Source organism: Chenopodium album, chromosome 11 (assembly GCF_948465745.1).
Source record: "Chenopodium album chromosome 11, dcCheAlbu1.1, whole genome shotgun sequence".
NCBI lineage: Eukaryota > Viridiplantae > Streptophyta > Magnoliopsida > Caryophyllales > Amaranthaceae > Chenopodium > Chenopodium album.
This window is the reverse complement of record NC_137844.1, coordinates 54,240,482-54,266,642: the sequence shown is the minus strand read 5'-3', so window position 1 is coordinate 54,266,642 and position 26,161 is coordinate 54,240,482. Positions and strand designations below refer to the sequence as shown.

General features: G+C 37.0%; 4 protein-coding genes across 4 annotated transcripts; 1 reads left to right on the top strand and 3 right to left on the bottom strand.

Annotated features, from left to right (window-relative positions):
• Positions 1-10,187: 10,187 nt before the first annotated feature.
• Positions 10,188-14,451, bottom strand: LOC145569225 (RNA polymerase II transcriptional coactivator KELP-like). The gene is made up of 3 exons (XM_081628578.1): positions 14,019-14,451; positions 13,696-13,801; positions 10,188-10,626 (listed from the first exon to the last, which is right to left on the bottom strand). The coding sequence occupies exons 1-3, from the start codon at positions 14,346-14,348 to the stop codon at positions 10,532-10,534; spliced, it is 531 nt and encodes a 176-aa protein (XP_081484704.1). The 5' UTR covers positions 14,349-14,451; the 3' UTR covers positions 10,188-10,531.
• A 1,143-nt stretch (positions 14,452-15,594) lies between these two features.
• LOC145569224 (ycf20-like protein) lies at positions 15,595-18,369 on the top strand. Its single transcript, XM_081628577.1, has 3 exons — positions 15,595-15,806; positions 16,283-16,425; positions 17,803-18,369. The coding sequence occupies exons 1-3, from the start codon at positions 15,777-15,779 to the stop codon at positions 18,245-18,247; spliced, it is 618 nt and encodes a 205-aa protein (XP_081484703.1). The 5' UTR covers positions 15,595-15,776; the 3' UTR covers positions 18,248-18,369.
• A 259-nt stretch (positions 18,370-18,628) lies between these two features.
• LOC145569223 (uncharacterized) lies at positions 18,629-20,223 on the bottom strand. The gene is made up of 3 exons (XM_081628576.1): positions 19,910-20,223; positions 18,980-19,222; positions 18,629-18,898 (listed from the first exon to the last, which is right to left on the bottom strand). Exons 1-3 carry the CDS (start codon positions 20,149-20,151, stop codon positions 18,862-18,864), a joined length of 522 nt encoding a protein of 173 aa, XP_081484702.1. The 5' UTR covers positions 20,152-20,223; the 3' UTR covers positions 18,629-18,861.
• A 1,019-nt stretch (positions 20,224-21,242) lies between these two features.
• On the bottom strand, positions 21,243-25,638 carry LOC145569222 (F-box protein SKIP8-like). The gene is made up of 3 exons (XM_081628575.1): positions 24,919-25,638; positions 22,819-23,015; positions 21,243-21,657 (listed from the first exon to the last, which is right to left on the bottom strand). Exons 1-3 carry the CDS (start codon positions 25,390-25,392, stop codon positions 21,396-21,398), a joined length of 933 nt encoding a protein of 310 aa, XP_081484701.1. The 5' UTR covers positions 25,393-25,638; the 3' UTR covers positions 21,243-21,395.
• Positions 25,639-26,161: the final 523 nt, after the last annotated feature.

Below are 26,161 nucleotides of genomic sequence, written 5' to 3'. Positions count from 1 at the left end.
GAAAGAAGGCACAAATGCCAATTTATTTTGTGAGCCATGTCCTGAACGCGGCCGAAAGAAGATACCCACTGATAGAGAAAATTGCATATGCAGTGGTTATAGCAGCAAGAAAACTTAGGCCATATTTTGATGCACATACCATTGAAGTGTTGACAAATCATCCGTTAGAGAAGTCTCTACAGAAAATGGAGACGTCAGGAAGATTGCTCAAATGGGCGGTAGAGTTATCGGAATATGTTATAATTTACAAGCCACGAGCGTCGATAAAGGCTCAGGTATTGTCTGATTTCATTGTGGAAACATCCTACACTGAAGAAGAAGAAGACAATGGAGTGTGGAAGGTTTCCGTTGACGGCTCCTCAGCATCAACAGGCTCCGGAGCCGGTATTGTCATGATATCACCGCAAGGGGACATATTCGAGTATGCTATCAAATTCAAGTTTAAAGCCTCCAATAATGAAGCTGAGTATGAGGCAGCACTTGCGGGAGTACAGTTATGTGTTGCGGCTGAGGCAAAGCGGATAGAACTCACGACTGACTCACAATTGGTGGCAAGTCAGTTTGACGGCACTTATGAGGCCAAGGAACAAACAATGATGGCCTACTTGGCGAAGTTGAAAGCGGTAACGGCTAACCTGGAATCATTTGAAATACAATTGGTGCCGAGAGCAAAAAACACACAGGCAGACGCCTTGGCAAAACTGGCAAGTTCAAGCTTCAATGATCTAGAACGTACTGTAATGGTGGAGCTTCTGGAACGCAAAAGCATTGACCCCGACAACAATCCGAAAAAAGTGAATTGCGTGATTAACGGCAAAGAATGGTATGATGGCGTACTGGCCTACAAGGTGCATAACGTCTTACCGGCGGATAAAATAGAAGCCCAGAAAATAAGGAAGGATAGTGTCTGGTTTGTCATGTTCAAGGGAATGCTGTATAAAAGGGGGTTCTCGCTACCATTGCGAAGGTGTATATCGGCCTATGAGTCAACTAGGCTGATAGAAGAAATCCATGAAGGGGATTGCGGGAATCATGCCGGAGGCCGGTCAATGTCCTTGGAAGCAATGAAAAGAGGGTATTACTGGCCAACAATGAATGCCGATACTTTAGCGTACGTGAAAAAGTGCGATAAATGTCAAAAATTTGGGCCGGCAATCAACCAGCCGCCAAACGATCTGACACCAATTCTAAATCCGATACCATTTGCACAATGGGGAATGGACAATATTGGACCTTTTACGTCAGCAACAGGGAGCAGAAAATTCCTGATAGTAGGGATTGACTACTTCACCAAGTGGATAAAGGCAGAACCGGTAGCAAAAATAACAGCGAGTGAAGTTAAGAAGTTCATCTGGAAGAGTATATTCACCCGATTTGGGCTACCGGTGGCAATGGTGTTTGATCACGGCTCCCAATTTGATTGCAACCCAGTTAAGAACTTCCTCAGCATATACAAGGTAAAATTTGCATACGCGGCAGTCTGCCATCCTCAGTCAAATGGCCAAGCGGAAGCTGCAAATAAGCAGATACTAACGGCACTGAAAAAGAAGGTGGAAGATGCGAAGGGCTTGTGGGCAGATCTGGTCCCGGAAATATTATGGGCAAATAGAACGACAACAAGGGAAACTACTGGGGAGTCGCCATTCAACCTTGCTTTCGGCTCAGAAGCCGTTATTCCGGCTGAAGTAGGACTCCCTACATTTCGTGTTCAACATTTCTGTGAGGATCAGAATGACTTGCTCCTAAGACAGCATTTAGACTTCTTGCCTGAAATGCGGCTTACGGCCGCCATCAGGTCAGAAGCATATAAAAATCGTATGAGTCAGGCATATAACAAGAGAGTAAATTATCGGCCTCTGGAAGATGGAGACTTGGTCCTTCGTCGAACGGCCGCAACGGGTAGGGGGAATGCCGATGGCAAGCTCACCGCAAACTGGGAAGGCCCCTATCAAGTGTATGAAACAGTTCGCCAAGGATCATATCGGTTGATGACTTTAGAAGGAGTACCGTTAAAAAATGTTTGGAATACAAGTGTCCTCAAGAAATACTACGTCTAGAGTATGTTTTAGTTTCTCGTATTTGTTATCGGCATGACATGTAGTCATGGTTTAGCTTTTTTTCTGTTAGCTTTTATTTTGTAGGCAAGCTCCATGCCTGTAGTTTGTTTGGACAAGTTTGGCCAAGGCCGTTAATAAGAAAAGTATGTACTGTAACATATGGAGCCATCCCCTACTTTCGATATGATTTGACAAACAGCCTAGCTAGCTGTCTCTTTCATTCAAGTAAGGCGAAGGGTTGGATAACTAATGCGCCTCAAGGCGAGTTGAAATTGACGGTCTGATCCACTGTCAATACTCGGCCTGCTAAAGGCCGCATATATATGAAAATACCGAAAATACTAGACTGATAAGGAATACCGAAATCAATTTCTAAGGAAAATAATTGCGGAATTCGGGGGCATATGCCTAAGGTGCCAATGTGTTGGAATCAAAAAAAAAAAGTTTCGAAAAAACAAAAACGCCGATAGTTTGTTGGAACTAGAAATAGTTTAAGTAGCAAAGCGCTATAAAGTTTTGTGTATAAATAAACAAACGAATATGCACTTATAATACAATTACAATATAAGATATAATACAGTTATAGAAATCACAGACGAGTTTAACGGCATTAGAATGAATACAGTAAAGAACACGTGTAAATTTCTTTGAAACAAAATTAACGGCAAATTCATTCGGAAGGCAAGTACAACGGAAGAACCGTTTACTTCTGCGCAGATAAAATATACGAGTTGCCAAATTCAAATATTGCAGATAAGTGATTAAGTCAACAGAGAATAAAAATTGTTATAGCTTACACATGTGAATTCGACAGCCATCACCCAAAAAAGACAAGGGTCAGATCGGCCAAAATACAAATTGTTTAAAAAAATAAAATTGTCTTAACAAAAACAAACGTAAGTTGCTCAACAATGAGCCTTGGATATTACAGACAGAGAGGACCCACACGATTCTGGTGATAGCTGCCCGCCCCATTAATCTTTCTTCGTCTCAGGAGCCTTTTGGGGGACAGCTTCAGAAGTGCTGGCAGCCTTGTCCTCACCGACAGGACTGGCGATAATGGCATCTACAAACTCCTCTTCCGGCAAATCACGTGGGTCAAGGTTCTTCATCACTTCAATTGGAGGAGGGTTTTCAAAGTACTCTGCTTCATAGTTGGTAGGGGACAGGTGCATATCTTCACTATAGGCGTTCTCAGCCGCCTGCCATTTTTCTGCATCCCAGCTCTCGGCCTTGCAGACACAGCGGTGCGCAGCTACCCATCCGCCAGTGTATCGGTCCACCAGCAAATTCCGGTAATGATCAGACTGCATGAACCGGTTGACTGCTCGGCGCCTGATACCAGGCTTGTCCTCCTCGGCTTTTCTCAAGTTCTCCTCCAACTTCGTTTTGGCCTCATTCTCTGTCTTTAGCTGCAGCTCGAGGTCGGTAATTCTCTTTTGCATGGATTCCTGGTTGGCCAGTTTAGTGTTCAGAACAATCATATTGTTCTCCAGCGTTTTGACCTTGGCCGTCAGTTGATCCTTCTCTTTGATAGCAGCTTGTCGGCCGTCATCGCATTTTTTATATTTTGCCTCGGCCTGATCATGACAGCGCTGATAGTATCGGTACATGTGTACCACCTCGACCGCCGAGTTGACGGTCTATAAAAAGAAAGGGACAGAGGGGGAAAAGGGTTGTTACACAATTGTGTAAAATTATCATATATAAAAAAAAGAAAGATAAAGATTATCGTACCCGGAGCATGTCATTCATCATTTGGCCGCAAGGAACGATAAGCTTGTCAACGGGCCTATCTGCCGGTGTGGCCAGGTCCTTCAGCACTCTCCAACCCATGCTCCCGCCGGTATTGGGGTCGTCACAGATAACAGACTCCCCCCTGTTTACATTAATACGGGGATGCCACGGCTCACCAGCACTGCCGCTAGGAACTAAGAACTCCTCAGCAACCTCGGTAGGAACCTTCACATGGGGAACCTCGACGTAGTCCTCTGTCATCACAGGAATGAAAGCATTCTTGCTGCTAGCAGACTTGCCCGACACCCTATTCTGTCGGTCCCTAAGAGAAGACACGTCAGCCGCTACCGATTTGTCAGTCGTTACAACCTTCTCTGCCGCAACAGCACTTGCCTCGGTCGGCTTGCGCAGGGTGATATTCAATCTTCTGACACCGGTAGGAGCGTCGTCCTCTAGATTCACGATGTTCAGATCCTTGAAGGTCTCTGACGGCTTCTGCTGATTCTTAGCGGCCTCATCTTGTTTTTGCTTCTTGTTCTGGTCATGACTTGAGAGGTCGCTAGATCTTTTCTGGGCATTTGCTCCGCCTCTTCTGACCGGAAGAGTGCGAGGAATTCTGGTTCTACGTTGCTCGTTAGAAGTCATATCTTGTCGTCTTCTTTTCTTCCCTCTAAGAGCACGCGTGCAGTACACGGATAGTGTATCGTAACCATGTTTTGGGTTAGGAGGGCACTGAAATTTCACCCTGCCGTTAGGATGTAAACCCAAGTTGGCAAAGTCTAACTTGTTAATACCTGCACCACAGCAAGCACACAACGAATAAATACGGGTAACAGGATTGTGAAACTTAAATACACTAAAAATCGAGATACCGACATGGCAGTCAGTTATTTTGAAATAACTAGTTCTGGGCATCGAGATATTTCAATAAAAGTACGTATGTGTAAAATAACGACAATAAAAAAAAAGATGATAACAATGTACATAAAAAAATAATAATAATGATGATGAACATGAAGAAACAAAACAAAGCTGTTAACATGAGAAGAGCCATACCAAATTCGTCAGTCCAGCAGAGACCGACATGAGACAAAGGGGCGTTACCCAAGATATAATTACAGTTGGGTAGCCACACCCCCCGGTACAGCTTTGTTCTTACTACCGGCCCTTACGTATGTACAATCAAAAAATTTACAAGCATACTTCTCTATCTCACCTAATCTTCTACACCTAATAGTATCAAACATGCTATGAGCAGGATAAAAACGCCTGCGAACTCTGTATTCTTCAGGAACACTTAGAAAATAGAAATTCTCCATCCAACCTTTACAACTGGTCAGTTTCGGCCAGACCGTACATTTACCCCGGGCCGTGAACAATGACCAAAACCCTGGTGACTGACTATCTCTCTCTTTAGCCAGTTAAGAGTGCGAAATAAGTTCAAAGTAAGAAGGAAGTCCATGAATATCATTACCCACACCAGTGAGATAAGATTACGGATAGCAATGGGCGTTAGCTGCGCCACACATACATTCCAAGCCCTAAAAATTTTCTCAATAAAAGGATGTAGTGGAAACCGTAAGCCATACTCAAGATGTTTTGCATATACAACTATGTGACCGTCAGGACAGTCAAGAGCAGTTTGACCCTCTTTAGGTAACTTCAAATCGTAGCCGTCAGGAAGGTTGAAGAAGTGAGCACCGATACGACAATATTCTTTCTCGGTAGCCTTCTCGAGCCATTCTGGGTCAACTTTCGTCGACACAACCTTATACTCGGCCTTTAGTTCAAGAGGTTCTCGGTATTTTGGATCGTCATTCTCAGAGTCATACCCTTCATCTAAACTCTCTTCTTTCATGACGGCATCGCTTCTTTCTGCGGCCTCACCCTCCCTCACTCTCACTCCCTGCTCACTTACCTCGGTATCCTGGCTGCCATCCTCACTACCGGCTTCATCAGATCCCTCACCTCCACTCTCACCCACACCCTCATTTTGACTGTTGCCTACACTCTCCTCACCCATATCCTCCAAAGACCTCTCTACAGACTGTACATGCTCCTCACCGACATCAGAGGTTTCCTCAACCACAGGTTCTTTACCTGCACGGTGTTCAGAGGTTTCACCTTCCCCAGGTTGGTAACTAGTTCTTTTGGTTCTCGGCATTGCCGTTGTTTTACGATCTATTTTTCCTAAGTTTGACCCGTATTGAATAATTTCGAAAGTAGACTCCAATTGAGGGCAAATGCTTATCGGGGAGACTGAGATGATCTCAACGTCTTCTAAAATGTTAGACCAGGTAGGCTGATAAGAGTTTTCAACTTCTTTCACTGGAGCTGGGGACAAGGGTGCAAACGGGTCAGCCTTGCCGGCCTTACCCGAAGTCGAGTTTTGAACAAATTCAGGCATAAACTTAACAAACACAACCACAGACACAACACTAAGGCGAAACAGCAATTGACGCTCTAAATTACCAAAATAAACGACAAGTTAGGGCTTTTTACCTCGTTGAATCAAATGAACTTCGCAGGACAGAACTGACAGAAACACTGAAGTGAGAAAGTTGAGAGCCTTGTATCTTCAAGCAAGCAATTGAAATTATTCTCCTCTTGATGATGCAAATTGATCGACGAAACCCTAAATGTGTTCGCAGACAATACTTCGAAGAAATTTTTTGGAAATAAAGAGCAAATGGAGAAAATTGCTCATTTTCGAGGCTTAAATACCCCCCATGAACAGTGGCAGTTGAAGTGACAGTTTGTGCATGCAATCCAACGGCTGGGGAGAAACGCCTTTTCGTAACCTAAGACGCAGGATGAATGACACGTACCCCACTTAATTTTAAAGTTTTCCCGCCCAAGAAAATTTGGAGTTTTTAAATTTTTCATCAAAATAATAATGCCTAAGCGCGCTTTCAGCACTTTTCTCACTTGGGGGGCAAATCAGAGATTTTTTAAAAATGTCAATCAATTTTTAAGTGACCAAAGTACTACCGGTACTTTTCTCACTTGGGGGGCAAATCAGAGATTTTTTAAAAAATGTCAATCAATTTTTAAGTGACCAAAGTACTACCGGTACTTTTCTCACTTAAGGGGCAAATCAGAGATTTTTTAAATCTCAATTACATTTTAGCTGACCAAAAACCTATCGGTACTTTAGTCACTTAGAGGGCAAATCTTACATTTCTAATTCCAGAAAAACCTTTCTTTATCTTAATCCTTCTCATAATTACAAGTGAGCACGCCGGTTTCACCGACGTCCTCACTTGGGGGGCTAGTTGTACGGGATAATACCGGTAGTAATACCTGATTAGCCGGTAATGTCTTATAATAACACTGAAACAACTGATTAATAAGAAAGCTCGAATATCCATAACGGCCTTTCTAAACGGCCACGTGGAGAGCTGCTTGAGACCACGTAGGCACCTGCTGCCTACGAGGTCGGTTTGCCACCTATCGTTATAGGTGGCACCAGCTTGGTTATTTCTCTATATATACCCAAGCAAATGTTCACCCAAAGGGACAATTTTTTCTCTCTCCCTCTCTAGATATCTAAAACACTTTCTCTCTTTTCACTCTTTCTTTCTGTCGGACTGCTGACTTTAGCATCGGAGAGGTTATTCCCGGATAACCCCCGGGTTAGCTTATCTGTGTTGACTGTGCAGGTGCGTAATTGGACGGTAAACCTTTACCAACCCACGAAGATTATCTGTACCGGAGCACTCCCGGAACACGTGTATGATAATTATTGAAGCCAGCTTTTCTAAATAACACGCACATTAACATTACCAAAAGAATGCAATAGCCAGTAGTATTTGTATAATTAGATGTGATGTGATAAAGAGATTAGGAGCTAGTGAGCAACTAGTGATGCCGTGAAAGACATACTGAACGCTAGTGGAGGGAGAACTAGAGAGGGAAGGGAAGGAGGATCTAGGCATGAGTGAGGACCACAAAGCCACAAAGGTGGTACCACTTAATTCAATCAAATACTAGTATGTCAAGGACTCAAAAGATATATGTCGACCGTTTTATATATGTCGACATACCAAGCATAGCCGTATAGAAACAAAAATATGTTAAGTCCTAGTTTGTGGTGTTATCTTAGTCTTAGTCTCTTAGATACCAAAACCTTTAATCTAAAATCTCATAAAATAATAAGTCTTAGCTGCACTCTTATGCAGCTAAAATAGTTGCACCAACACTATAAAATGAACATTTAGTAAATAAATATGAGCACGTAAAAAATAATGAACATTTTTTTTTTTTTTTGAAAACGTAAAAAATAATGAATATTAAGTTAAAAAAATATGAACATGTAAAAATAATTGAACATTCACTAATAAAAAAAATGAACACGTAAAAAAATAAATGCACATTTAGTACTAAAAAGTGAACATGTTAAAAAAAATGATCATTTATTAGTATACTAAACATGAACATGATTATTATATAATCATAAAATTGATGGAGCACAACATTAAAAATGAGCATATAGTGAAAAAAAAAATTAAGAACAGGTAAAACAAATAATTAGTAATAAAAAATGAACATTGGGGCTTGCCCCACGTTTGCACAAAAAAAATGAATATTTAACAATAAAAAGTGAATACGTCAAAAACGAAATATGAACATTTAGTATATAAAATATGAATAGTCATCATACGAGTATAATAATAGAATAGTTGGATCATACCTAATAAAATGAACATTTCACAAAAATATATGAACACTAAATAAATAAACATTTAGTATAAAAAAATAAACATGAAATAAATGAACACGAAAAAAATAATATGAACATGTAGTAAATTCAAAATAAACATGTTTCTCATATAAGTTCAAATAAATTATATACAATTATTAAAGAAAAGTAAGGACAAAATAAGTCGTTACATATGTTCACCTGTTATGTACTAAATGTTCATTCTTAGTGTACTAAATGTTCATTTTGTTAAAAATGTAAATTTAAAGTACAACGTATTCATTTTTTTAAAATTTTTTTTTACAGAGATTATACACAAGTTCGATTGTAATTATTTTAACTCTAAAAAATTTGAATATCCACCTTGAATCTAATTTTGTTTCATCATAGAGACAATAATTATCGATCGATAGCATGGTAGATTATTAGGAATCACAAATGCAAAATTGATAAAAAAAAATCAATAATTTTATAGCATTCACATATTTATAAACCAAAAAAGAGACAAAAAAATAAACTCAAATTTACCTCAAGATTTACCATCGTGACGAAGATGATGACGATGGAGAATGCTACAATGGTGACAAATTGGAGAATATCGAAGTAGAATGACTAAGAAATGTAAAGATTGAACAAATTTAACTAATAAGGAAAGGAACAAAAGAGGAAAGATAAAATTTTGAATGGAAAAGAAAACAGAGGAGAGAGAAAGTTAATAGAGGTAAGAAAGAAGGAGAGAGAGTTAAGATAAAAAGAAGGGAAAAAAACATATGTTTATTTTTAAGTGCTATATGTTCATATCTATATCAGTTGCAGCTAGTTTAGCTCACTAGTGTGTAGCTAAGAATTTGTGCTCATAAAAGGATTAGCACAACACGTGAGATGGATTGTGTATAAGCCTCTTTATAATAGATCAATCATGACACAAAACTTTTAAGTTCATTTTCTTTGAAGTATTATCTTTGCACATTTAAAATCAGTGAGTTCAATAGAGTTCTAATAAATTCAATTAATTTCAAATACGTGAAAATCAACCAAATAAAAACACACCCAAAGTGGCTAATAAGAACTTGTTCACATTTACTGAACTGATTGGAGTTGAACTTAACTAAACTAAATAGAGCTTAAATGAATATTTTATGAGAGAAGAAAATCAAAAACTGAATTGAAATTAAATTGAAATGAATAGGCCCTAAGTTTGATTACATTGATAATATTGCATATATTTATCGAATTCAAGAAATTGAAACGCAAAGATGGGAGAGAAAATATTCTTAAATTATTTTTTTAAAAAAAAAAAAAGAGGAGAGGAGAATAGGATATGGTGGATATTTGGATAAAACCACTAAACCAGCATACGCCACACCAAGCCCATGTGCAAAGCCCAGTCATGTCGTATGTTACAATTTCCATGACTGAGAAATTTATGGTTCACTCGTCACTCCGTATGTTACATAACTTACATTTTTACATAGTCCATTATCTAAGGGGCTTCATCTAATGCAACTAGGAAGTTAGTAACCAATTGATGCCTAATCTGATAGACCAGAACCACATCGGATCAATTGGGTAAGCAATTAATGCTAAATCAGTGATCTCAAGATGTCGATTTCATCTCATTTTCTATCAAAAATACACTTATGTTGAGAAAATGGCTCTTTGTCATGTGCAGATGGGAGAGTAAGACCGTATGAGGTTAAGGTAACATTATAGTATTATACTTTAGTCTGTATAACACAATATGAGAATTGAGCTGCAGCCAAAGGAGCAGGATTTATCTGCATTGCATATACACTACTTCAAACATTTATCAAGGGCTACATGTCTCACAAAATAAAAATCACTACACGACTTGTACACTGTTCCAAAAGCTATCAAAGGCTATATCATCAAGTCTTGCAAAATGTATACCCAGATAACTCAAGAAACAAAACGGCAGTTACTGCAGTGAAACACGACTGCCACAACGTACGAACATTGGTACACCAAATTGTAATAGAGTTATCTGTTCTAAGAGGGTTACTTAGCTTCAGCCTCAGCTCAACCTTTCCTCCATTTTCTCGATAGCTTTCTCTATAGCTGGCACATTCTTATAGAAGGAAGACCACTGCTCAGCAGTTAAGCTAATTCCTGCACGTAGGACAGCATACTTACATATATATTGAGGATGCAGAGCAATAAAAAGACAAAGCATCCCTAAACTGTTGCATATTATCAGCACAAATACACAATGCTGAACCTTCATGATGGCACATTATCAGCACAATGTCACAATGAAACCAATTTCCTAAGTATCATCAATGCTGTTAAGTCTTAACAAGCTTAAAACTGCTACAGAGAATTCTATTTGAATTTTCACTACAGTCATCATCCCAAGTTCAAAATAACAAATATTCTTTATAACAGATCAAAAGCCCTTAAAATTTCAAATTAAGCATAACACCCCCATCAAGTTTTCAAAGTATGACTAACAGGTCTAACCCCTTGATACTTTCAAAATTAAGTTAATGACCATTGAAAGCTTTTCAGTTTAAGACAAACACTCCTTGACACTTTTGAAGAAACACGAGTAAAATACGCATTTTCTAGGGAAATGCAAAGGATAATGAATCTAGGAGGCAAACTGAGAACAATTTACAGAATAAGATGATAGTCTGAAGCTGAGATGCTTCATTACTCAAACTGAGCAGTTATGCACTTATACTTACATAGACAAAGTTACGTATACCGCTGTAAACATGCAAGGAAACACAACTCATACAGTGGCGTATCCAAGATTTAAAATCAGGCTATGCACAATTACATAAATGAATTCAGATAACATAATGAGATGAGTCTAATGCTAAATAATCATCATAAAATTCAAAGTTGCAAGATAAAACACTACATAAATACTCACACCATCCCCAAATAAAGTGCCTATTCCACTAATAATCATCATAAAATTCAAAGTTGCAAGATAAAGCACTACATAAATCTTCACACCATCCCCAAATTAAGTGCCTATTCTACTTTACGCGGTATTTGACCATCAATATCTTAACAAAAATTATATAAAGTTGATATTACTCCATCTGAACAACACATTATTTTTTTTTTTTTTTTTTTGTGTAAACAACTAAACAAGCACTTAATTTTGAAACGGAGGAAATAATAAATAAACTTACAGGTGATTGATAACTAGCATATTGCATTTGTATGGAGCAGTTAATTACTCCCTCCGTTTTTAAATACTTCCTCCAATTCTCCATGTGCGGAGTTTTAGGAGAAATTGGAGAAAATAATAAAATTTATTTACGTGGAGAGATTAGAGTTAGAGGAGATAATACTTCGTAAAGTATACTACTATACTACTGTATTTGCTTCAATATACTTTTTCGATTTTAACAGCTACCCACTATCTTTCAATTCCCTTATCTACATATGCTATATTTTGTTAAGTCAAATTTAAAAAATAAAAAATTTAACATGATTTGAGGGGTATGCAAGTGCATAGCCTCAAGGCCCTCTATGTTAGTTACATCTACCCCTGAAGTCATAAGTTTAACACCTACAGAAGGTCCATCCGATAATATATACAAAGTAGTATCATCTTTCCCCAAACAAATGCTTTTCACCATATTTCATCTTCCCCAAAATATATAGGAAGTTACAAATAAATCTAAGTCTGAGAATCTCAGAGATTTAAAAGGATGGTGTACCTAAAATGTGCTTCAAGCTTTTCAACCCCAATTTCTTGGGAAGATCCAAAGGAAAAAAGAAAAAAGTTTCAACCCCAATTGCTTCAAGCTTTTCAAGTAAAAGCAACTGCTGTATCTTAAATTCTCAATTGCTCCAAATTGCTGACGACTAAAGAAAAGGTTTTAAAACTGGTTCCTATTTAAGTAATTACAAATACCTCTAATCAACTATTCAATTTTGGCGGGTATATTCATTATTGTGGAGATGGAGTTATAACAAGAGTACAAAGATTTTATACACAAACACACAAATACACATGCGTGCGCGCGCACACACACACACACACACACACAGCCACAAAGGTGGAGCCTGTACAACAGAACAACCACCTAGTCCAAATCAAAAGACTTGAAAGTAATTTTGGTTGCTAACCATGGAGGAGATAAATTAAAGTTGTGTGATCTCTTGACTAGAAAGTAGATATGTGATTCTCTCAAGAGCATGAGATCTGGGTTTTCTTTGGAGGTGATGCAGAGCTATGAGTGGACTCACTAAAGGTATAGTAAGTAGTAACCAGAAAATATAATTGCAAAACACAAGAAGAATTGCTTGGCAACAATTCAACCATAGGCCAATGGAGAGGCAGCATAAGCTGTACCCAATATGCTGCCCAAATTACATAACGAACAGAAGTACTCATTCACGTCCATCCAATACTTGACTAAAACTCAGCATAAACATCAAAATTCACATATTACACTTGTCAACTTGCATGCTAAAAAATTCAGAAAGTAACAAAGGCAACATTACATTCAAGTTTGAGTGAAAGGATTTCCTTAATTCAACCCCAATCATATCCACACCCGACTACATTAGCATACCTCAAATCCATCATAAATCTATATGGTATAGCGACCCTGAAAGTGATATATGTATTGACACAACTATATACGAAGTAGTAAACTCTCATAAACGGCTTAATAGAGCACTAAATTACCTCAGAAAAATCTTAACAGAGCATTCACAGATTCCAGTCTTATTCTATTAATTCCATTGTTGATAAAGATTTACAATAGCATTTGAACTATAAGCTTTGGCACACACACACACACTAAAAAATGTCTAGTTAAGCACCATGTCCTTTGCCTTTAAAAAACTGAAAAACTTATCAGAATATAGGTACAAGCTAGATTTCTTCTACTCTTGTTTCCATCTCAAGTATCCGCATCTCATAACAGAAATTTAGACATTGCTATAGACACTCGACACATCCTTTCCGACCAAAAAATGCAATAAATTTTAGCACATTGGCAGATTCCCCAGCCCAACACAAGTAGGGTACAAAACCCTAACATAATACTTGTTCACCAAAACAATCGATTTGATCCTCCTCGATAATCAATTACAAACATAATGATAATCTGTAATGTGTTCTCTCAAATTATGCACTATAGATTAAAAACATGGAAATATGCAAAACATAGAATGACATTGAATTTCACAATTTGACAGCAATACCTTTGGATGTAGGGAGAAATTTTCCATCTTTCTTGTAATACTCCCTAATTGACACCAATGTCTTTCCTTTAAAATCCTGAATCGTCACTCTTCTCTTCTCCGACAGCTGCATAAATAATTTATCCAATTAAACCCCATTATAATCCTATCCACCAATTAAAAATTTCACAAACCAAATAGACAAAAAAATCAAGTAGAAATCAAAAGCACTACAATAAAAAATCACACAAAACCCTCAATTTAGGGTTTATAAAAATCAAAATCAAAAAATCATTTCAAAGATTTTTTCAATCAATTACAGCAAAATCAGTTAAAAAACTTACACGACAGATGATGAGATCGCCATCATCATCATACTCTTTGCCATCAGAACGTCTCTTATTACTTTCTTCTTCTTCTTCCTCCTCTTCTTCTTCTTCTTGTTCTGCTTCATCAGCGGCGCCCTGAACGGCGTCGTTTTGTTGCTGTTGTTCGTGAAGAAAAGCTTCGACAATTTGACGGACAAACTTCTTGGAAGAAGACTCGGAGAGATCGATGCCGAGCTTTTCGCCGGCGAGAGTACGAACATTGTACTCAGTCATCTTTTGCATGTCGGCAGTTCGAAGGATTTCCAGCACTGTTTCTTGCACCTTCTCCTTTGTTGCGGCGTCCATTTTCCACAGTTTTTTCTGTGTCTGAGTTTACTCCTGTTTTAGGCTAGGCAGCTCTGTTGCTGTTCTCAAAGTCTGAATATTTGATGAAAGTTTCTTCCTTTTTAGGCCATGGAGTAATCACGGATGAGGTGGATTTTCTTTTTAAAGATTTTTTAACGTATTGGTGACTTAAATTCTAGGGCATCCACCGTCCGAGTTTAATATTGTGGAGAATCAAGCAAATTTTCGAGCTAGATAGTTTTTTTTTTTTTTTTTTTTTTTTTGACAGTGAGAACAAAGAAAGAAAAACACAAGTAATAATTTAAAAAGACCAAAAAAGACCCTCTCGAGCACGAGCCTTTCCAGCCAACCAGTGTGCAGGAGACACCCATTTCCGAGAAACCTTAAGAATTTTACACGCCGCAAAGGTAGACAAAAGAACCTGGATACAGGACAATCAATTAGAAGTATAAAATGTGTTAAATATAGAATAATTGTTTAATTTGATTGAATTATTACTGATGTTGTAGGCAGGTATACAGGATAATATGATAATCATTCTCAAAAGCTAACTTTTAAGAAGAAGAGGCTCGATGAAAGCACATTGTCCTATATAAACCCATTAGCCCCTTATATGACTGATGTGCGACTCAAATGTCATACCTTATAGTGGATTGTAACAGGTGATTATAACTCGTAAACTTTATTAAATGAATCATGTTTAGGTTAATTTAGTATCATGTTATGTCAACTTTGTGTTTTCTTAAATATTTTCATGTCATGTCAACGAGACAATTACAGTCCAATCTACCAAAATTCATACAAGTATCATACAACTTTTTGGTAAATAACTAGCTTGCTCTATTAAAAAAGGGTTCAATTTGCTCAATTGTAAATAATTAAACTCAATTTATTTTGTACCTACTCTTAATGTAGAAAACAAGATCAGATTTCAGGTCTTGATACAACCTCCTAAAACTTTAACTAAATGATCTAGTTGGCATTCACGAGTCCACGACATACATATTTATCTTTTATTACGAGCATTCAGTCTATAAAGCTTGATTTTTTTTAAAAAAAAATAAATAAATTGTAATTCATAGTAATTTTGTCATTATAGCGAATTACGGAAGGGTAGTTTTGCTATTTCATATAATTGGGGTAGATTTGTCATTTCACTCACTTTTTCATAAAATGTGGCTAATTAATCAGTCAGATAAATTTGATTTTCCTCCTTAATAATTTTCCAAAAATGCAAATCTCCAAAATGAACCAGATGGACTAATTTAGCTAGAACTCTCCATGACCCCATTTCATCTGCAAAAAATCGGTAAGAGTTGGTTAGAGAAATAATTATTTCTGTGAACTTTCCTACAGTTCTAAGCCATTGATTCTCTGTCGAAGTAGCTCTTTAATGGCTGAGGATTTTCCATCCACCTGAAATTTATCATGATTCTCTCACCTTCCTCATTTTCCCAGGCAAGTTCTTCCACTCTTCTTTTTCAATCATCTTCCCAATCCTTCTATTTTTTTTCTATTTTGTGCATCGATTTGCCTGTAAATTCTAGGGGTTTTAAGCTATAAATTGTCAATTTTGATTAACATTAGCAATTGGGGTTTGTGCATTTTTTATTGAAATTCAATTTTTTAACTCTTTACTTTGAATTGGGCATGACTTTTTTTACAATGTATTATAATTCCCTTCTCTACAGATTTATTTTGGTTGGTAATTAATGGATTAGGGTTTATATATAGCCAAATTGAGTTAGTTTGCAATCAACATTATCGTTACCTATTTGTAATTGGTAAAGCATATATGGTTCTGGCTATTGTACAGTTTTGCTGAATTTATCCCTCAATATTTGAAATTTTTAGGGGAGTTAGGTAGTTGGGGAAGAGGTTGATTGGGATTCCTGTGTATCAAAATTCTAAGATGGGAACAATACGTTTTGCAGGCAATGCCACAATTCTTTTATAAAGAATTGCTATTGAAGCAACATTGTGTTTCGGCGATTTTTCATAGTCAAGAGAACAGGTTCTTGATCAGACAGGCTTTGACAAACCTTGCTCCAACATCACTGTCTTTCTATGAGAGGAGGTGTGTAATGTTGCAAACTAATCTAAATTAAAATGAAGAATTTCCCAGTTACTTCACTTATATGAAGTTTTATGGTTGTCATTAAGTCCTGCATTTCACATGACATCAGTGTGGCTGCTGTTGTTCACTCTTCCTCTTGCCCGTGGGAAAAAAAACTAATGGAATATGTGTCGTTTATTGAGAGTAGATTTTATTGTTATTTTCAATCGTAATATATGGCTTTGGGTGTGTTGAGGTTTGGTAGATTGATTATTTAGCATGTTGATGAGAGAGAGCAATTGGCTAATGGTTGTTGAAATTGTGCTGCTCTCAAAGGTATGAGATGTTCTAGGGAAGTATACATGATGAGGCTGTTGGTAACACCTCTTAATATGTTAAGTAGAATTTTTTATGTTTGGTTTAGTTTCCCTGTGTGAAGAGTCAAAGTTCTTGTATTTGCTGAAGTTACCATTTTATTCCAAGATATACTTTGTGTTCTGTTTAGCCTTATGATTGCTCTAACCCCCTGTTTACTTGAGGCAAAAGTTCTCCGTGTCCATGTTGTAGTTCCTCTTTTGTGATTGTTATGTTTGTTATAACACATCAATCATGCGTCAACACACCTTCTAATCTGCAAAATTGTGGACTATTTCATTATTCAGCCAATTTCTTGAGGTGGTTGATGGTTGAGAGCAGTTCTGCAGTTCTTAAAAAGTTCCCATATATGATTGCCTTGTCCTTCACCAACAAATACCTTGTGGTTGATGGTTGAGAATGGTTCTGCAGTCCTTTTAAATTTTCCATGTATGATTACCTTTTAAAACTGGTTGTACTTGTTTTTAATCTATTTTTCCTCCGATGAGTCCGATCATCCTGAGACCCTGGTGTGTTAATTCACCTAATTTTAAGAGTCCTTAGTCCTTACCATCTTCTCAAAATTGAAAGTTTCTCTAGTAACAGTGAATTCCAGTGCTTTCTGGTGTGTTGCTGTGAGTTTCTTCAGTAAAAGTGATTCCCAGTGGTTTAGAGTTTGTGCAGTTGATAGAATTAGTCCATAAGCCTTTTAATTGCCTTCTGTTATTTGTAGATGAAGGGCTAAGCTGCTATTAAAGTGACTACCTCAAACAAAAAAGATTGACATTGCTCTTTCGTGTGAAGTTCTGATTCCTTATATTCTTTTGTGTCGGTAGTTTGAATATCATCTTGTTCTATTTCTCAAATTTCTTTGCTATTAGAAGCCTGTGCTAGATGACTAGAACTAGAAAATATAATTTTTAGGATACCACTCTCTCCCTGTCTACGACTTTTTTATTTTATTTTAAATACTCTGGCATTCATATTCATTTGGTGTCTAACCTAAGCAAACAACCTTTGCCCCCCTCTCTTTCTGCTGAGCAGTTTTTGTAAGGGAAGACATTGTTGGAAAGTCAAATTTGCTTTAGATACTGGTGGATTCCCCAGTAATGGTGGTCAGGAAAATGATATCAACGAGGACTCCTCTGGTCTTGGCCAAACACGGCTTAGCAGAATTGTGATTGCAGGTGGGAGGCAGCTGCTAGGAAAGTTGAATTCGGCTAGAAAGAATTTCCCCATGAAGGTTTTTCTTTTATTGCTAGGATTCTACACCGCAAATGCACTAGCGACAATACTTGGTCAGACAGGTGATTGGGATGTATTGGTTGCAGGTATTGTAGTTGCTGCCATTGAGGGTATAGGTATGCTAATGTACAAAAAAACTGCATTATCAAGTGGGAGGCTACAACCTTTAGTTGTGTTGATCAATTATTGGAAAGCCGGTGTTTGCTTAGGTCTTTTTGTAGATGCTTTCAAATTGGGTAGCTAAAAGTTCTCATTCATTCAACTCTATATAAGAAAAATGTAATCTGTACAATGTATCATCTCCACATGTCTATACATCTCTCTCAATTTCTTTATTTGATGCTAGCAAGCAATTTAGAATATTTATATGCTACGGAGTATAATGGTACTCGTATTTATTTTGTAAATTGTCGATTGAATTCAGCTAAAAGTTGCTATTAGATGAAGCCGTGAAGACTGAAGAGAACTGAACCATAGTGGAACTTATAAGTTCTAACCAACTCTGATTTATTTTGTTTTCTTTGGAAATACAGAGTAACCTTTAGCCAACTCTGATTGGCTTCTTATGGCCTTTGCTCATTTTCATGAACTTTTCTTCCAACCTCGACGACAAAATCTCAAAATGTAATGTAAAAAAAGCAATTTAGGGACTTTATATTCATCAAGGGAACATATCTAGGGCCACTTACAAGTTTCTCCAAAGGGGAGGTTTACGCTATAAAATTCTATACATTTGCATTGACAATTTACAAAATTTAACCAGTGGCTGTCACCCCTAGACACATTTATGGTTGAACTAGAAAGCATCACTTTTGCAAGCACAACTCTGGATCACAGGGTCGATTTGATAACGAATTCTCATCCCTTGAATTGCTTTCTGTTCTTTCCTTTCTTCCTGTGAACAGCAAAGGGGATTGTTAGAGAGCCGATTTCAAGGGAATGTAAAACAAAACAAAGCTAATGACAGAGGACATACTTTGACTCGGAATCATCAAAATCATCCATGGAAGCTTGCCTTTTCCCCCCTCCAAAGGCAACCTCATCCATGCTCTGACCACGTCGCCTGTAGTTGCCACCAGACGCAAGAAAACCAGGACAAGGCCTATAAGCCTTTATTGGCCACCAACCAAAGCCTGGGATTGTAGCAATTCCACCTTGAATACGCCCCTCGCCATTGCAGCCACTTTCTATCTCCTCTTTACCACAACCTTTACAACCACTACACATAAACAATGACAATTCCAATCAAAGGAGGAAACAAATGAACTAGAACCCCTTGACCCCCTTCTTTTGAAAACTATGCACTATGCAACAACAATAACTGATCCTAGGCAAGATTGAAAAGCTTATTTCTGAAATATCCAGCTGTAAGAAGCAAATGAAATCCCTTATTCTTTCAACAAAGATGTTTAAAAGGCATTTACCATAACTTGAGAAAATCAGAAATCTATATGGGCATTGTTTCCTTCAAAATATACAAGAGATCCATTAAATTTCTTCTTCGTTGTCGTTTATCAATCTCCTATAATTGGGGTGAACATCCATTTCCTGGACTAACTTTGACGGCCTATTTGGTAGCCGATTATACTTGTCTATAACAATGAGTTAATAATATAGATAAACTTATATGTATTCGACAATCACGGTAACATTTAATGGAATCCCAATAGCAGTAATGACTTGTTTCTATAAAGATTATTACTTGCTTAGCCAAACCCCAATACATGATTGATTAAAACTCAAATTGTTTAAAGAAAAAACCACAATTCCCAATCCAAATTTCCTCAAATAATCCCCCAAAATGAGAAAAATATGATACTCATACGAATATAAACAGTAATTTATTGATACTCATAAGAAAATAGTAGTTATGACATAAAGAACACAAAAAAGAAGATGAAAGTACCTGAAATTTGAAGGAAGAGAATCAGAATCAGAATCATTGGTAGAAGGAAGAGGTGAATCTTGTTGTTGTTCAACAACTGATGAAGATGAGGTTGAAGATGAGAGAGTTATGAATGGACCAAGTCTTTGCTGCTGCTGTTGATGAGGAGATTTCAAGTGTAAGAATTGGGGAGATGAATTGTTAAAAGGGTGATGACAGAAGAAGAGGGATGGAGATGGTGGTGAAGTTGCAACTCCCTTCATGTTTCTCCTCCTTTACCAGTCTTCCCCCCCTCTCTCTCTCTCTTCTCTTTCTTTCAGTCTCTTTTATTGGTCGAGTGGTCGAGGATTAAGATCAGCTGAGGGGATAACAGACTTTGGGCTGTCGGATTCAGAGTCCAATGTAACAATTAGACTATGACTTTGACTTTTTTCATGTCCCGAGTACGCTCAGATAATGGTGTACTAATTAAGCTTAGTTGGTTAAAATGTTAAAGGATGATAAATTCATAATACCCAAATCCTGATATTTCATTCCAATTCTTGTCTACACCATTTGCTACTAGTAACTTTTTATTAAAAATAAATAAAATAATATACATATCGTTATGTATACATATTAGTATATTACACAGTTTAATGTGTTTGAAAAAATCTTCACCTAGACTATAGAAGGATGTACTTTATGCAACAAAATTGCAGCCTTAAAAGTTGTTGACATGTTCCTGACGGCGTAACATTCTTCCTAATTAGCAGCACCCAATAGCTGTAAGCCCACAACCACCACCACAACCCGTAACAGCCACCCACCACCCACCCTCCCTTCACCCTATCCCATTAATCCTACTCCAACAAACCACGATCATCCCCGTCTACAAAGAATTCAAGCTCGTCTAGGGATGTGTCGATTTTATCAAAGATAAGATAGTGTAGTGACAAGGCATAAGAGCATGGAGTATACTTTCTCGAAGCAAAATAGTAATTCACCAATCAAGCCTGCTAGAATTTATTTCCAATACTCTTAAATACTCCAATGCATCAGCCAAGGGAGTGTGGCTTACACATCACCAACATTTAAGTCATTGCAACTCAACTGCTAATCAATGGAATCAAAGAAACTAAAGCCAGTACAATGCAACATTAATGAATTCTCAAGAAGATAGTAGAAGAGCGTGCAATTCATTTACATCTTCCAGACACTCACTCTTCAGAATCTAAACGGGAACCTGTGATCTAACTTCTCTGACATGTCAACAGAGAATCAAAGAATTTGGAGAAAGTAAATGAAAAGAATTGTGACAAGGAAAATTGACATTATCATAGAATGCCTCTTCTCGTGAAACAGCAGCCAAAACTGAGGGTAAATAATAAATGCATTGGATCAAATTATAATAGAACTACAATTTCTGTTTCAACTAATTTCTCACTGAAGACAAATAATGCTGTACTAATTTTTTTTTTCTCAGTGACTACTATGTTCATAATTATTAGCTCCTTTTCAACTTGGCTTACGCATGCCCAATCTGTTGATCAACATCTTCATCAACCAGCATCACTGAGCGGTGGTGATGGACCATGTACCACCTCCCATTGTGATGCTCGAACACATTGGTCACATTGAATGGCCCTGCATTCATGTCAACGTAGGTTTTCATAGTAACCCAAGCCATTTCACTCAGGACCCTAGCCCGCACATCACGTACTTGGAAGCCATCTGCTAGTTGCTCCCAGTTGAATGCAATCTGCCAACTCCCCATTACTGCATTATATCTGGAAAGAAAGAAAATATGGCAGGATCAGATTTTGTGGTAACTCCCAAAGCTTTCAAAAACTCGTGATGTTTCCAAGCACAATGGATTTACTTAATGCGGAGAATTTAATACAGATGGGACTAAGAGTTACTTTTAACAACATAAAACAGATCAAACTGATGAATGAACTTCAATGAAAAGTACACAGGTCTTTTACGATATTTAATCTTTATGAAGAATTGTAGATACATATTTAATACGAGTCATACAAAGGGCTAGAGCCATTTTGGTAACTATTGCAAATAATAAAATACAGCATATAACTAAAGGAGGCTGTAATGTTTATCTTTTGCCTTTTCAGCAAACTAACAAAGCCAGTAAAGCAAAATCATCTCTGCATACTACATGTCAAAGGAGCTGGAGCTAGCAATCCCTAAACCATAACCATCATCATCCCCCCCCCCCAACCCCCCCCCCCCAACCCCCCCCCCCCCCCCCCCCCCCCACCAAAAGAAATCAAAACAAAGAAAGAACTTAAACTCTGTAAATTAATCCCGTTCATGAGATTGCTGACGGCATGAAGTAAAACACAATTGTAAATATTTTAAACATTTTACTTAAGTGCCTACACTATCACATACTCCACAGCCTATATTTTATTGGGAAATAATTAAAGATGTTCCTACTGGACTTATTGCAGTCTCCAAAGAACAAACTTTTACTCTACCATAATATTATGTAAATCTACAATTGATACTCAAGTTTAACTACTTTTGACGATGAATTTAACAATAATATTCACAAATTACTCTGGACACATCAAAGAAAAAAATGTTTGAAGACATTATAATGACTGAGTATTCACCAAAATCCTTTTGTCAGGGAAAGAGTAACTAATACAAGAACGCAGTCTAAAAGTAGCATTAGTAAACATACACAGCATAAGACGTATAAAACAGCAACTTTAATCAAGATTTGAAGATGATGATCGTAAGCCACATCAGATCTAAATGCATTTCAGTCTTTTTCTCAAAGCACAACTAAAGATAAAGTGCACAGAGATGCATAACAATTAAAGATAAAGTGCACAGATATGCATACTAATCTCTAAACAACACAAGAAAAATTGCCCTCAAACTATATACTGCAAAACTACAATAAATAAACCAAGGCATCATACCCAGTAAAAAGCTCCCCTGAAGCATGAATACACTTCACATAGTCTGCATTAAGCCAGAAACGACTCATTGCTGGAAGTGATCTGTCCCTCAAGATGCTGAAAAATTCTGCATTAATATTCACAATCGCTCTTGTAGCTGCATAGTAAGCCTTCCAACCATTAGCTGGTCTGACACTATCTTGTTCCAGAGTAAAATCCTAGAAGAACCAATGAAGGATTGAAGGTAACATTAAAGCTTGCAGACATTAAAATATGAAAATTCCAGGCATCTAGGAATGTGGAAAATCATCAAAATGCAAAAACATTATGCATAATCTGAAACACAAAATCAACTACAGCATTCTATATATTCCCTAGGTTCATGCACAAGTTAAAAAGAAGATACCATTCATGCACACAAATCTAATCAAGATTTTATCCATATATATATTTATCAAACACAAACATGTTAAGGCCCTCCCAGGAGAGTGAAATACTAGTTTTACATATCATATCCCAATGCATCTATGTAAGCCACCTCCCCCATCAAGAATTGTTAACAATTGCTTTATATATTTAAGGTCACTGTTACCTAAGTATTTCACCCACAAAAATATTTTTTTTTTAAAAAAACCCAAAACTTACTATGAAATTGTGAAAGTGAATTAGAACAATGGAGCACTTAAGGACTAATCAAGAAAAAATGGGTACTGAATTGCAATCCTGCAACGGTCCAGAGAATCAGGCAACACCTTTAATCAATCATTGCAGCAAATTTCACCTTTTGACACCTCCAAATACAAGTTCTAGTAATGTTGTATTGTAATCATGGTTAGCTAGTATAGGATGAAAGGAACAAACCAAAATGAAATTGGACCGGAAATCATGACTCAGCATGGTTAAGTTGTAGCACAATCAAGATATCAATGTACTCTATTTAAGCTGAATTGTTTGCACAAGGGACCATGTAAAGACTAAAAGCCTGGGGTGAGAGGAAAACAACTCAAATATAAAATGCCAATAAAAAAGGAAGAGAGCCAACTATGAGGAATATCTCAAAGTCTAAAACCATAAAATTATTCTTTCATTATCGAAGCTTTCAGTCTATGCAGACGCAATGGACAATATAAAAAGGTCGGCCATCAGCACAACCAACTGTCTAGCAACCAAAATGTGCTGCAAAGTGGCCAAATATCTATCCAAAACAAGCCTTTAAAAATATAATCAAGGGACCATACCCAAATTTTTAGAAAACATATATATATATATATATCGACCATCTATTAACAAAAGCTTCAACTTTTAATGTACTAGAATAAGTAGTTCTAAGATGGCTAAAGAAACTTTGTCAAAATCTGCATCACATCAAGTTGCAAAGGGCACTGAACTGACAGTTTTAACACCCAAAAAACAAAAAATTACCAGAAGTGAATGAAATTGAACTATATCATCTCAATCATAAATCTAGTGAGGTAAGACACTACAAACTGCAAGAGCTTTTATGAAATCTTTCAAATATAGTCCTCTAACTTAACAGTTCTTTAAATTATAAATAGTTCTTTAAATTATGTATTGTTCATAAAGACCATCAACAAAAAGGGAAACAATAAACCCAAGAATCAAGAATCAAAATGTCAATCAGGGGGCCAATAATAAGTCCATATATCAGGCACCCTTCAATCTTTCAACAAAGTAACAAAAGAGATGCATAAATTACTCACGCAATATTCATCAACCAGCCACACAAGTGTAGGCTGAAGTACACAATTAATAGCAATGCAATACCAACTAATCACCAAAATCCAAGAAAATGCAACTATTTGATACAACCAAAAAAATTGAAATGTATAATAAAATTACCAGTTAATTTACAAAATTGAAATTCAGTTAACCTTAGCCTTAATTTGCTAACCAAATTCTGAAATTCAACAGTCATAAATATTACTCGCACAATATTAATCAATCAAAATACATAAGTGTAGGCTTAAACACACAGTTAACAGGCTAACAGCAATGCAGTCCCGACTAAACTTGAATTTACCCATTTAATTCAACCAAAAAAAATTGAAGTTTATAATAAAAACTACAATACTAGTATCAAGAAGTAGACAAGAATTGTACCTTATGGTAAAGAGCTTTCCAAGCATTATCATCATTAGCAGCCTTACGCATCAGTGAATTAGTCATAGAAAGACGGCAAAGGCTCGGATAATCCAAATAACTGAGCGCATGAGTCGTAATCTCCGGCACCAATTGCTCCATCATCGAAGCACCAGTCTGCTTCTCCGCCGCCGACACCAACGCCGGCATTTCACCTCCGTTCTCCGTCACCGGCGCACAATCTGCGCTCAAAACGGCGCCGTTGCAGGAACACTTACAATCAAAATCACGCCTACTACTATTACTATTACTACTACTACTATCACTATCCTTCGAATCTCTCTCCGTCGTAAACTTCGATCTCCGACCACCTTTCAACGACGAAAACACGGCGGCGGAAGAAAATCGACCGGCGAAGATAAAGCAAAGTACAGTTGCGGCAAAGGCTACAATGAAGGAGTACGATGAAAAGAAGGATGATAGAATAATCTCCATTCACACGACATTAAAGCTCCAATGTACATGAAAAAACCCTAGAAAATTATGGAATTTTATCAAATTGGGGGAAATTCGTCGAATTATAGCGACGATTATGAGTTTTCTTTAGTTGAATTTTGACCTAAAATGATTAATTTCAGTAGAATGAAATTTAGTGAAGGTGTCGGATAAACCCTAGAAGTTGGGGTTTCTTCAATGGAATTTGCAGAGGAGAGAGAAAGGATGAAGAAGGTTTGTGTGAGTTGTAACTGACAATCTTTTTTGATGAATTTACTATTTGAGGAATTAAATGGGTAGATTTTGAAGTTTTGAACGACGTCGTTTTGGTTGATATAGATTACTGTAGTTTTGATTTTCTGCCGTTGGGTTGACGTTTGACCTTGGAGAAAATAAATTAATTTAAGGAAAATGTTCAACGAAGAATTAAAAATAAGTAAATAATAAATAAAAGTGGTTATGAGTTTTGAATTAGGGAAGAACAATTATCATAGGGGTATATCATAGTATATGCCAAATTTGATTCCTTTTCAATTTTCACCATACTTAATTGCTATTGAAATAGGGTTTTCTATATGTGAATCAGTGAATATAGGAAGTGTATCATACGAATTATGAGTAAATACATACTCAAATATGCAAAGTACTTATACATTATATGTATAGACGTATAGTCCATTTTCTTTTTGGGTTATACTCTCATTGTTTCTTCAAGTTCTATTTTGTTCCCCTAATTAATTTTCATTTATTTTAAAAAAAAAATAATTTA